Source organism: Stegastes partitus, unplaced genomic scaffold (assembly GCF_000690725.1).
Source record: "Stegastes partitus isolate 25-593 unplaced genomic scaffold, Stegastes_partitus-1.0.2 Scaffold79, whole genome shotgun sequence".
Taxonomy (NCBI): Eukaryota; Metazoa; Chordata; class Actinopteri; family Pomacentridae; genus Stegastes; species Stegastes partitus.
The window spans coordinates 705463-718439 of NW_007577810.1; the positions used below are offsets into that span (position 1 = coordinate 705463).

The 12977-nt window shown below is 39.7% G+C and overlaps 1 protein-coding gene across 7 annotated transcripts in view; it reads right to left on the reverse strand.

Moving 5' to 3' along the window:
- The window catches only part of ncor2 (nuclear receptor corepressor 2), a 93478-nt gene that overhangs the window by 48389 nt on the left and 32112 nt on the right, over positions 1-12977 (reverse strand). For all 7 annotated transcript variants that reach the window (XM_008276717.1, XM_008276720.1, XM_008276721.1 and 4 more), the window contains exons 5-6: positions 8467-8649; positions 4998-5111 (exon numbers count right to left, since the gene is read on the reverse strand). In XM_008276717.1, the coding sequence (XP_008274939.1) occupies positions 4998-5111; positions 8467-8649 (297 nt within the window). The remainder of the gene's footprint in view (positions 1-4997; positions 5112-8466; positions 8650-12977) is intronic.

Consider the following 12977-nt stretch of genomic DNA (forward strand, 5'->3'; position numbering starts at 1 on the left):
GGGCTTTGTTTCTTATCTAATAAGAGACATCTGATGAAAGACAGGGAAAGATCTCACCTCCAGCTGCCTACAACAATCAGCTTCTTAAAACAAAAATTCCTGGCAGGGACCATAAAGCAAGAAAGCAGAGGTGTTGGGGCATGAAGATGGGCAGCGAAAAACTCCCATCTCTGTCTCTGGATGACCTCTCTGCAGCTCTGCTCCTCCATATTTAGCTCCACCAGACAAATGTGTGCGCAGTGTCCCAGACTACCCCTCTCAATGTTCACTCCACTCTTTTCCTCATTCCACTCAGCACACTCGCTCTGCTTCATCGATCAAACAGACCCTCCTTGGTGACACACCACTTGCTCTGCTGCTTTTTCTCTCAGTTCATTTCCCTCAATGGCCAGTGAGACCTGCCGGACTGAGACGCTCTCAAGACAGAATGCAAGTGCAGGTAGAGAGGAGTGGATGGAAACAAATATATGGGAGAAATTCTGGAGGTGATAACAGAGACAGAACCTATGTGTGCATGTACGTGTCAACCTTTAGTCTTCACCACCCACCATGTCATGCTGCTTTCTTGTCCATTTCACTCCGTCTTTATCGTGAAGGCAGGGGGCCTTTGGGATCTGCTCCTAAGTTTATACAAGACTCACGCTAAAGGACTTGAATATAAGACCCCAGAGTAGCTCACGCACACAGCTTAACTTGAGTCAACACAGGCTTACAACTGGATCACCTGTGAGGGAAGCCAGATGACATGGTTCTGTTTTTTTAAAGTACATTGTGCATGTCCTCTAAGACATAAAGTAAAAAGGAAGCACTGATGCTTTATATTTGCACATTCCACACTTATCATTCAAATGCAAATAGAGTAACATGATGCTATTATTCTGCCTTCAGTCATTCTGCACTGATCTGTGTTTTTCCTCATTCCTGTTGCTTCCTCACCAGTGAGTAGGTGTAACAGGCTGCAGAGTATTGCCTCAGAGAGCTTGCTCACTACAGGAGCCGTTAATGAGCAGCAATTATTAAAAGCAGCCTTTCATCCTCAGGGAGTAGGGAGCCTCAAGGATTTCTCTTCATTTCCTAGCTGTGATTCTTTAAGCAAATTTGAAAACAAGGCTGCATGATACTGACCTCAAAACTCTTGAAATATGACTTCAAATAAAATACTAGAAATGACACATTTTGCAATGAAGCGAGGGGGGGAAATGAGATACAAAGAAGGCTGCACCGAGTGTTGCTAAAAGCATAGTCAATTACACACAGAGAGAGCTGATGGTTTAATAACTGCCCTCTCGATCCATCTCCACCATACACGTACACACACAACCTCTCCACAAGCAGAGAGGCAGCCTCCGTTATTTCAATCACGCCCCCCTGTGGTAGCTCACAAGACTGCTACTCTGGAGGTGGCATTATAAGCTGTGAGCTTAGTAACTGTATCGCTGTGCATACTGTCTGCTGTGTACAGGATATATTCTCCAGCAGGTCACAGGAACCCTTAAATAAAACATTTACCACAGGAAAACTAATCTATGTAAATAGCACTGTGGTTGCCTTTGTGACTGCAATCACGGAACTATGAATCTGCTATTAGGAGAACGTAGGAAAGCAAACAACAAAAACACAGAGAGGCATGCAAAAAAAAGGACAAACCACTACTGTGTCATCTTATTACAGCAAAGACATGAGTATTTAGCATAGCTCAACAGAATTATGACAATGCCGTCTCAGTGGGGCTGTCTTCTCTTGTGTTCACATCCATGACTGTAATGGTCCAAATAGGAGAGGAGTGAACTTGAGTTGAGCCATCCCCGCAGTTTGACAATGGCCTGTCAAGAGAAATGCACTGTAACCCTGTCTGAGAGAGAGCTGGTGACACTGAGCCCAGAAGGGACAGACGACACCATGGAGAAGCCAGCTTTAAAAGGCGTGCTGGGGCTGAAGTAATTATAGCAAGGTGCCTAAACACACATATACCGATAATATATATGTACTGTACATGTATGCAGAATGATACACTCGCCATAGTGACTTCATGTGCCCAGAAGCAGGTCAGACAGCTATTGATACATAAAAAAAAAAAAAAAAAAAAAACTGGAGCCAGATGTTGCCTTGTGTAAATACTGTCTTTCGAATATGCATACAAAGTCTTTACCCTTCCAGAGTTTCCACAATTGTGTAAGAAAGTGAGGCGTAAAATCAGCTATTCACAGGGTCTGTCCAATGTGATCAAGGCAGATAAACTGACACTAAAATGGGCTGCTGTTCTTCCTGTAAAACAATGTGAAACAAGTTGTCATAGTTTCTCTATCCATTAGCTGTGGCAGAGCAGTGGAATGTATGTGGAGTGAGAGTCTATTAAGTTGAGCACAGCTTCTGTTATGCTCACAGTGAATCCACGTAAGTCTGTGTGTTTGTTTGAGTGAGCCAACAGTTGTTAGTGAAATAGCTCCACCATTGACTGAAATAAATGGCTGACCTGCAGCAGAGGTTCTGCTTCTTCCCTTGTTTTTAGGGACTATCAATCTCAAGTTTACAACCACCAACCTCTGGGCTGGAGCAAGGTTTGCCCTTATTTACATGCAGTCTTGAAAACCAAAGTAAATGGAATCATATATGCTCTGATCTGGAAAATGGAGAAGCACATGCATGAAAATACAAGTGTATCAAATATCTGGATTTTATCCAGATTGGGCATCCTTTAAGTTCTCTGTGGATCCAAGCTGCATATGAAGAAGCATATTTTTTCCATGAAAATAATCCCTTCCTGCCTTAAAATGGCTTAGATGTAACTCTACACAGTGGTTTGTTCTGGAATGTACAGATCTATGCAGTCCCCAACTCCCTCCCCACCACAGTCAGCGTGAGATCATCAGCTCACCTACAACTCTGCTCAAACTCTGTAACACTAGTTTATGCTACACAATGGCAAGTTGTAATATTGGAGTAATTTAGCCATATTTGTTTGAATCAGAAACTGGCTCTAAAAAAAAGAATAAAGCTACTAAAAGGCCAGAAGTTGAAAAGATTGGCTACTTATGTTTGTTATATATGAAACCCAAGATGTTGGACTCTGTGGTTTAGAACCAACTTCAAGGTGGACATGTTCAGCCACGGCACCAATTGCTTATTTTGCTCATGATATGTCTTGTAGCACATAAAAGGTTACATAAGAACATGTTACCAAGGGAAAACTAAACTTGATCTTCACCAGAGGGAATCTTCAAAAAGTGCAAATTAATCTTATGCAATGGTAATCAATTAGGAATTAATTAATGGTGATAAAAGTCAAGTTAAAGAATGAATATAAAAATGAGTAAATGTGAATGTGAAACTAGAAAACAGTCTGGTTAAGTTTAGAAAGAGAGTGATAAAGTTGGAGGGGGTGGCAGTAGGCCAGAGGACATCCTGTCAGTCGGAGAGAAGTGGAAAGTGTTACAGAGGTTATACTACATTGTGGAGTAAGTTTTGACTCATTCTTAAACTTTCAGACTTTCAGATAAATCTTGAGCAGTCTGCAGTGTCCTGCTGTTCCACAGAAGTGCTATGATATAGCAGGGCATGGTGACAGTGAAAATCATGAGGACAACCCGTGTGTTGTTCCCTTTAAATTGGCTTCTTATGACATTTTGGTGGCTACCCGACAGTGTGCAGGTTTGAGGAAGGTGTCACATCATCATTCCGAGAAGTGTTCATGATCTAGTCTCTTGCTCAATGACACTTCAGAGTGAATGCTTGTTTACCAGCGCATGGGCACATTTTCAACACACTAGACTGCTTTGCCATTCTTAAAGTGATTCATCTGGAATGTGTCACGGAAAAAGTTTGAAACATTCAAGACCTTTATTTTTACGACTATTTGTAGTTTTCTGTAGGGCACCTGAGGCACGACAAAGGCTGAATATGGGGTGTGACACAGTGAAAGAAGACTTTCCTGCTTGAAACGCCAATCCCAATAAAAAGGAGACTTGTGCCTCTGACCACTAGGGGGACTGAGAGCACTGAGAATCATGCCATTATAAAGTCAATCTTCTGCACACAGCTCTGCTGCATATAATTATTGCTGTGACTAGGACAAACTTAACACTTCCAGATAGCTTTATATGACCCTGCAGCTGCTCCCTTTTTTCTTTTCTTAGAAGAATGATTCATTTGCAATACTTGCATAAAAGACAAAGATTTGCGTCAATGTGCATGTGTGCTACCTTCTAGTGTGTACATGTTGTGTGTGTGTGTGCGTGTGTAGACGTGTGATTCATCATGGCTGCTATGTTGACCTTTAGTAGCTTATTCTGTTAGGCAAGACTTCTGCCTTGCCTGACAGTGAAGAGCAGGAGGGTCAGGTATGACATGAATACTTTGTGACACACTGTTTTTGTTGACAGGGTTGTTTTTTTTCAAGAATTTAATCAAACAGGGTAAATGAAAATGAAAGATCTGCCTGGAAAAGGATCCTCTACAGACAGACAACTTTCTCTTCAGAGCCATAGTATCTTTGCTCTGTATTACATGCACAAAGACAGTAATCCACACTTTGTCTATGTTGTCTCTAAAGTGTAATGGAGAAAGTGACAGACCTACATACCACTGGGCTCTACTTCTGGTTAAATCAGGGGCTCTGTGGTTTGCTCAATAGTGAACTTGCTGGGAGATGTAGTTGACCTTACAGGAACTCTCTTTACCTACAACACTGACTAGCGTATCTCTGACATTAGAATGACATAACCATATCAGGCAACAGAGAGTATTCAGTGGATACAAAGTTAAGCGGAGTTGCTTGACTTAAAACAGTCCAGTGAAACAACACTGAAATATGGGATAAAGCAACTGATGTGCTATATTTAAATATTTATTCATATTTTCTAACTGTAAGAATGAACACTGTATATGTGATCATGTAAAACTAAATTCAAATGCAAGGGCATTTGGTCAAAAATGGTAGGTCACAGATTCTGTTTGTGTTTGTGTGTGTGTGTGTGTGTGTGCATGTGTGTTTTACTGACCCTGTTCTCATCGTAGATGATCTGCACCAGGCTGCGGTGCTTGGCCTCACTGGGTGGCGGTGAGATGGGCTGCTCTGGCTCATGGGGCTTTGCAGCCTCCTCCTCCAACTGTTGCTGTAACACACACACAAATAAAAATAACAGTTAACACTTAACTAAAACCAAAAGGGCTCTGATCTTCAAGACAGTGCATACACATTTCTGCTGTGAGGTTAGACAGTCTGCATTAAATCAACTGTCCCTCCTGAGCTCTCCAGCATGGATGCCACTAATTGCCTTATTTGCTGGAATAGCCATTACCTCTTTAGGGTTTGGATAACCAAACAGTTATCACAACAGCCTGAGCAAATATGAAAACTATTGTCTTGCTAACATTTAGCAGAGCAAGTCATTTGGTAGCCATTTTGGTAGTTTTCAAACAGCTAAACAGCTAGTTACTATGTAAGCTATCCAATTAAACTGCAGATTTCCTCAATCTTCCAAAATAAGTATGTCAGGTAGAATGATAAGTACACTGATGAACATTGAAGTATTAAATGATATCTTAAGTAATCTTGCTTACAGACAGACAACTCTGACCTTGGTAGAGGAAAAATGGGGACTTGTTATTTGCAATTCATCATTCTGTCTAAAATCGTTTTTATTAGAGACACTGTACAGTTTCCTGGTTCTAGTTAATTATTTTTATAAAGAGCAAGATCCAAGGACAGATTTTCAGTAAAATTTTGACAAAATGTGATTCAACAGTGAATATCTTGTGATGTTTAATAATCAGCACAACTTATTAGGGACATCAGAAATACCCACAACAAAACCTGTCTACCTATTCCATATATATATATTTTTTTTATTCTACAATAATATTAGAGAAGTTCTTCATCGTTGTATAGTATTGCAAATGCATCTAAATTTTCAATTCAATTATATTTATGTAGTGCAAATCACAACATATGACATCTGACAGCACTTAACATAGTAAGGTGAAAACCTTACAAATTTTTAACAGAGAACCCAACAATCCAAAGTTGCCTTTGGACTCTCTCTGAGCAAGTGTTCGGCAACAATGGAAAGGAACCAAAAAAAAAATCCTTTCAAATACTACACATGCCAGAACTTGTCACCAATCACAAGCACAAGTGTCTGCTCAAGGGAACACAGAAATCTGGGAAAAGAACATTTAGATCTTTGTCTTCATAAGTTGCCTGAAAATGTTTGGATACTGCCTCCATATTGCAAAGGAGACAGAAGCAGAAGTGTATTCAGCTGTACCTAGCTGTGTGGAGGCCGAGGCCAAGTGTTGCTCAGTGGCGTGCATACAGCTGATCTACAGTTAAGTCAGCACCTCAACTCCCCCCTTACGCCTCCCTCTCATCTCCTGACAGGGGCTTCAGAAGGGGGAAAGGTGGCCTCCAGGGGATCCACATGAGAGCAGAGCAAGATGGATCATCTTGTGCCATGATAGCCCTGGATAAACATCTGGTGAGGGGAACGCAGACATTTCCATAGAGACCCCCCTTCTCCTTCCAAACCCACCCCAGAGCAAAATAAAATAAACCAGTCATCCTTAGCTTGGCTGACATGACACACACGGGCTGTAACCTAAACCCTAACCCACGCCCATTCACTAACTCTGCCAGAACTCTTTAAATAAAGTTTTAGCATGCCACTTAATTAGTCCAGATGTTTTAATGCTTGAAGAGAGCTGGACTGTAAAAAAATTTTAAAAAATGTCCATAAAAACACTTGTGTGTGTATAAAGGGAGGGTAAAGGGAGGGATCTTGATTTATGCTTGTAAGCAGGAGAGCTTAGGTTCTCAATCATCCAAAAGGTTCCCCACTAAGGTTGGAATCTAGTCATATTTTGGTTCTTGTTGCAATTTGGCAACCCATTCCGACTTCTTAAACTAAATCTTTTTCAATAAGAAAGAGAAAGCAGGTAGAATGATGTTGCTCGAGCGTTATTTGCAGGCCTTTGTCAGCCAACTAACTGCGTACCCACTGGAATGTGTCTTCTGTGTTGGTAGCTCGCATAGCTTCTTGTCAATTTTAGTCACAATCTTACAGTAAAATGTTTAAGCTTCTTATAGTCAATATTTCAAGGTTATAAAATCAATAGCTATGAATAGCAGCCTTCACAATTGTAAGCTGTGAAGCAGCTTTTCAGTCTGTAATTGTCAGCTCAAGCTGCAACAGCAGAGACATTTCAACAGTATGATTTAGTGGTCAAAAGTCACATCATTAGCGTTAACACTGTCAGATGAGACAGAACTGTAAATGTATCTGTCATCCCATCATCACTGTTTTTAAAGGCTGATTATTTTTTTTAATGAGTATAATGAGCAGTAATTAATATAGTGGCATGTATAGTGGAGGAAGGATTCGACTGAAGGAGAGCGAGCTCGTCCATGCAGTTTCTTTACTAAACGTGGCAAGCAGCCAAAGAGGAGACAGTGTGGCAGGGATATGAGTGGTTTAGCAGTCACAAAACCTCCACCATAATCCTACTCCTCCTCTAGGGAAGCTGTTATTTATAGCCTCATATATTTTTAACCTACTTCTCTCCTAAATAAAAAGCCAAAGAGGAGAGAAAAGGGAATGCAGATGCCTGGAGGAGTGCGTGTATATAATCATTGCACACTGAGCAAGAAACAGCTACAAGCTTGAATGCAGCGATTACAACACAGCAAAGTCTATTTAAGACTTTATTGCTCTGATGCCAACTGAAGCCTGGCAGGGAAAGTCACACTGGAAAACCACCCATTTCAAACAAACACTAAGACATTTCAACAAGGATGCCAACACTGGCAAAGACTTCGACAAGCATGACAAATAAACACTTCTGTACCTCATAGTGCTTTTAGGCACGTCTGCCTGGTCAGAATATGTGCGACATGCACATGAGTGACATCACACAGCGGTTTCTACTCAACTTTCTTCCTTCTCACAGGCTGTACTCAAAACGATACCTAATGACAGTTAAGGTCCATGTCAAGCAGTACTTGTGTTTCTAGACTGCAAAATTTATATATTTATAATTTATTTAAAATTTAAAAAATAAAATTATATTTTGTGGTCTAGGAAGGCCATATTCACTACAGAACCCTTTCTGTTGACCACAAACTGGAATAAAGAATGTCAACACAATCAGGTAGAGCTTGTTATTTGTCTTCCTGTCAGTAGCTTGACAAATTTATACTTTGCAATCTAATTTGTAAAGCTATTTCTGGAGCACACATTTCCACTGACACATCCATCTAATGCTTTGATGGTGCTGCAACAATCAAGTTAAATCTTAAAAATATTAATCAGAGGAATCTACATCAAGACTGCCAAGACATCCCCAGGGAAGGAAATAAATCCATCCAAAAATCAAGCAGCTAAGCATGAGATAGCATCATTCTGCAATCTCTAAACACAAAGCAAGCCAGTATGATCTCAAAGTTATGGCCTGAGCTGTATGAGTACAAACCTGTTTTTTGCGAAGCTTGCAAATCTGCTGCTCCACCATGGTGATCTCCCTGTCCACACGGTCCATGTTCTGGATCAGCTCTTCCTTGGAGAAGCGAGCTGGCACCAGATCCAAGTCGGGGTCCATGTGGACTGGGCTCACAGGAGAGATGGGCTCCAGCTTTCCCATTCCACTTCCACGCTCCTACAGAAGCACAAAAGATAAAAACGACATGGTCAAAAGTAATAGATACAATATCAGGAGCATAAGCACTTTCACTTCTACAGTCAATCATAATACATTCATCTAATAAAAGGTGGATAGAAATTTGAGGACAAAAAAAAAACATTAAAAAAATTATTTGCATGTAGTAAAACATGTATACAATGTTTGGACAAAACTAATTATAGACAGCATTTTAGAAGAAGGGATCTCACATACATGAAGCATAAAGACTCTGATGATAAGGAATGACCTTAGAGCAATGAATTTGCATGATTTAATTTCTTCTCTTTCCTGCTAAAAACATCCCCATCTTACTGTGACTGAAATTTTTCAAGGCTATGTTTTAAGAAATCATCTAAACACAAACTGTGTACACTTTGAGAAGGTAACACAGGGCAGTAATTAACTCCTCTGGGTAATGAAAGCCAGTGTGGTGTCTCAGTGTCACTAGACCACATTAATGAATATGAGGTTACTGCCTCCCTTGCCGGAATTATGCACAAGAGTTCTGGCATCTGGCTCTGTTGAGGAAAATTAGTTGAAAATATGATTATTTTTTTTTTGGTTTTAGGATGTAGGGGGAAATCTGAAGGGCAGTACAATGTGTGTGGGTTTAAATTCAGGAGGTACTTATTAATCATGTCTTCTGGCAGAAAAATGGAAATGGTGTGTGTCTGTCAGTCAAGCCAACAATACACAGTGCAGCTCATCAACTGTGCAGCCATACTGATGATAGAGTGACTGCAGAAGCAATTTATGAACACACTGATCTCCCAAGTACAGCACAGTACTCCTAAGCAGAGGTTGGTAGTAAACAGTAAAACGTAGTAAACATATACATATAAATATAAATATACATTACATGCATGCAAGTACCTTTTTGAGTACATTTTTCATGTTGTAGTAGTTCTAATGCTGCATAATTTAGACTCTTAACTGAGTAAAATGTTACAGGAAAGCGTGAATCTTACTCCATTATGTTTGGATACATTCATCATGGTACTTGTGCACTCTGTGACCTTTTTGGCCATGTCACCTTATGACTGTTCGTAGCAATATCATGACTGAAGCCAACAGCAGGAGGTTTAGATGAGCAGAGCATTCATGGCCTCACTGTTTTGTTTTTACACTGTCAGAGTTTTGCTTTCAAACAGCGCTAGCAGCTAATATTAGCTGAACGCAGTGAGCTGCAGTTGTGAAAGCTGGTCTGAAGTCAGTACATCAGAGAACTACTTGACACTGAAGTGACAGAGTAAGTGTGTCTGTTACGTTAATCATCAAGTATCAAGCCTCAATATTGTTACTCCATGGCTTACTCTCTTAATAAACATGTTGAAGCTAACCTTTGCAACTCTATATGACTACTTATGGTAATTAATGTTACCCGATTAAACAAGACATGGAAATAGAGAGCAAAATATTCACTTAAAAACAGGAGTTTTATCTTATGTGGACAAAAGTTAAGTTTCAACAGCAGATGGTCCTCCTCGGAGAAACTTAAGAAAGTGAGTCGAAGTCACAGTTCTCTGGCAGACTTTGTCAGGTTATCCAGCAAGATTCACCTGTACTTTCTTTCTCCCATTTTAGTCGCTGAAGTTTTTAACTACTTCAGCAGAGTCGTAGGTGTCTTGGTGGCCTACCTTACTAGTAATTTTCCTGCACGGTCACTCAGTTTTTGGGGATGTGCCATATTCCTTCAGTTTCTGAATTATGGATTTAGTCGTGCTCAAAGGGATATCCAGCAACTTGAAAATGTTCTTGTATCCGTCCCTTGACTTAGGGCTTCTAAATAACCTTTTAATGGAGTTGCTTGGAGTGTTCTTTTGTGTTCATTGTGTAGTTATAGGCAGGTGTAATGATTCAGATACAGGCATCTTTATACTGCAGTTACTGCAGATGCATTAACTGCACTGAGATTATTTCCCTTTCACTAACTGTGTGACTTCTAGCACCAACCTGCACAGCAGCACCTGTGTAGAATTAGGTGAGTGGGTTTTTTTATTTTTTATTTTTCTTTAAAGGGAGTGAACACTTGTGCAATCATTTATCTTACATTTTATAATTTTAATGAATAGATATTGCTTTATTATATAAAATGCCAAATTAACTTGAGCATGATGAAATGTCTAAAAGCAATAGAAGGGGAAAATTTCCACAGGGGAGGAAGAACAGATACATGTATAAAGGAACACGCATATTGGATTTCAGATGACAACAACCGCCTAACAGCAAGTAGCAGTCATTTGTGAAAATATTTCATCTTCCAAATTTCACTGATTTATCACTACATTGTTTGACAGTTTAAAAAAAAAACTGTCTCTTACAAGTCCTCAAAACCAAAGCTAACATAAAATCAAATTTCTTGTGTCAAACAAAATTCAATAAATATTAAATTTACTATTATTATTCACCAATGTGTGTGTGTGTGTGTGTGTGTGTGTGTGTGTGTGTGTGTGTATCTCAAAACCATTTGTCAGAATTTCTATTAAATTGACAAAAGATACCAAAGAAAGCAAACCACCACATCTTTCTGTCACTACTGTTTTGTCAATATATGTGAACCATAAAATCACTGCAGAAAAAGGCTGCACTGAACCGATGTACATGAAATGAAGGCGCTGTTATACGTGGCTGTTTACACAACGACACACAGAAATGAGAAGGGAGGTCCTACTTGTTCTGCAGGGGAAAAAATTCACCTGTTTCTGATTAGTGACTGTATGCGTGTTACTCCAGTCTGAATGTATGCGACCATTCTAGAGTTTATCCTCCATAAATGACTGCGCGTGTGATCCAGCTTGGGTTTTGTTCTGTGTTATTTTTAAACGTCTGAAATGAAGGTTATGTAAGTGGGCTAATCTGGACTAGGCAGGCGGCATTACAGCCCTGTAGACCTGCTGTGACAGAAAATGTCACAAAAATTCACCACACATAAATACAAAAACAGCACAATAGCTCCTAGGTTGCCTCGACTTTGTCAAAAACAACATCCTTGAGTGCAGATAATACCACTACCCTCCTTACCTGTGTTACAGCTCAGCATGAGAGAAAATTTCTCTCAGGGGACAAAATAAAATCATGATGCAAAAGCAGGTATCATCACAAACAAGGATTTCAGAGAAGCAGAACATAATCTTCAAAAACCATACCAGTGTTGGAGGGGGTGAGGCAGAGAATCCCATGTTCTTTCCCTGTTGCCTTTGCTACTGCAGTAGTCTACAGGTGATGACATTTTTGAACTCTTTTTATTTACTGTCGCTATTTTGCTCCACTGCAAAGTCAACCAGTGTACACAAGATGTTTAGACAGCTTGTTTAACCAGGAGGGATTTGATGGTATGACAAAACTATCAAGTAGAAAGTATTCAGTTTTCTAAATCAGGGTTTCTCTCTGATCTTGTTGCCTACACTGACATCTATTCTTGTCAACAGTACAGCAACACATCCACAATAACCACACCTGTGACATTGTGTTACAAAAAAAAAAAAAAAAAAGGTCATGGGCCAATAGTTAAGCCACGGGCCCAGCACAGCTTACAGCTTATATGCCCCCAGCGACCCTGGTCACATTTAGAACATCTGACTGCATGATGTCTGGGTCTGTGCAATGCAGCAGGGTTTTAGAGTCACAAGTGTATATAGACACTATTTAAATAAAGTCTTAGTCATCTAGTTTTCTAGAATGAGCATCTAAGTTCACATCAGTTCCTCTAGTTTGGACAGCAAGCCCATATCATGGCTCTAAACAAGGGTAGAATTGAAAATCCTTAAAATGCATGAAACATCGATGTATAAGCAGTGTAAGCAGCCTTTCAGTGAAGCTGAAGTGCTGCAAACAACATTTTCAGATTTATGTTCCTGCTAATTAAATGTTTTGAGCAAAAGACTGATTTTAACCATATATACTAATTCTATACATTGTCTTTGATAGGTTTCTAAATGTGAACTGCTGCTGCAGTATTATATAATTTGATCATTGTTACTATGACAATAATTAAAGTAATCACAGTATACTTGTAAGTCAGACTAGGAGTAATGTAGCTTAAGCCTTCTTTATTTCTTGGGATACACAGTATCTGAATGTTGTTATGTGGCAAAAATCTAAACACTATAAAGTTTTATCACTTTCTAGCTGTAGAAAGACTTGTTTAAGTAAATGTGTGTTGACTGCTGGCATGTGTAAAAATCGCTGAGGATCAAGTGCCAATAAGGTCACAAGGACAGATTTTTGGCCTTTACCGGACGCTATTATCACAAAAAATACAAAATATATTTGTTTCCCAGACATGTTAAGAAAAAGGGCTGTTT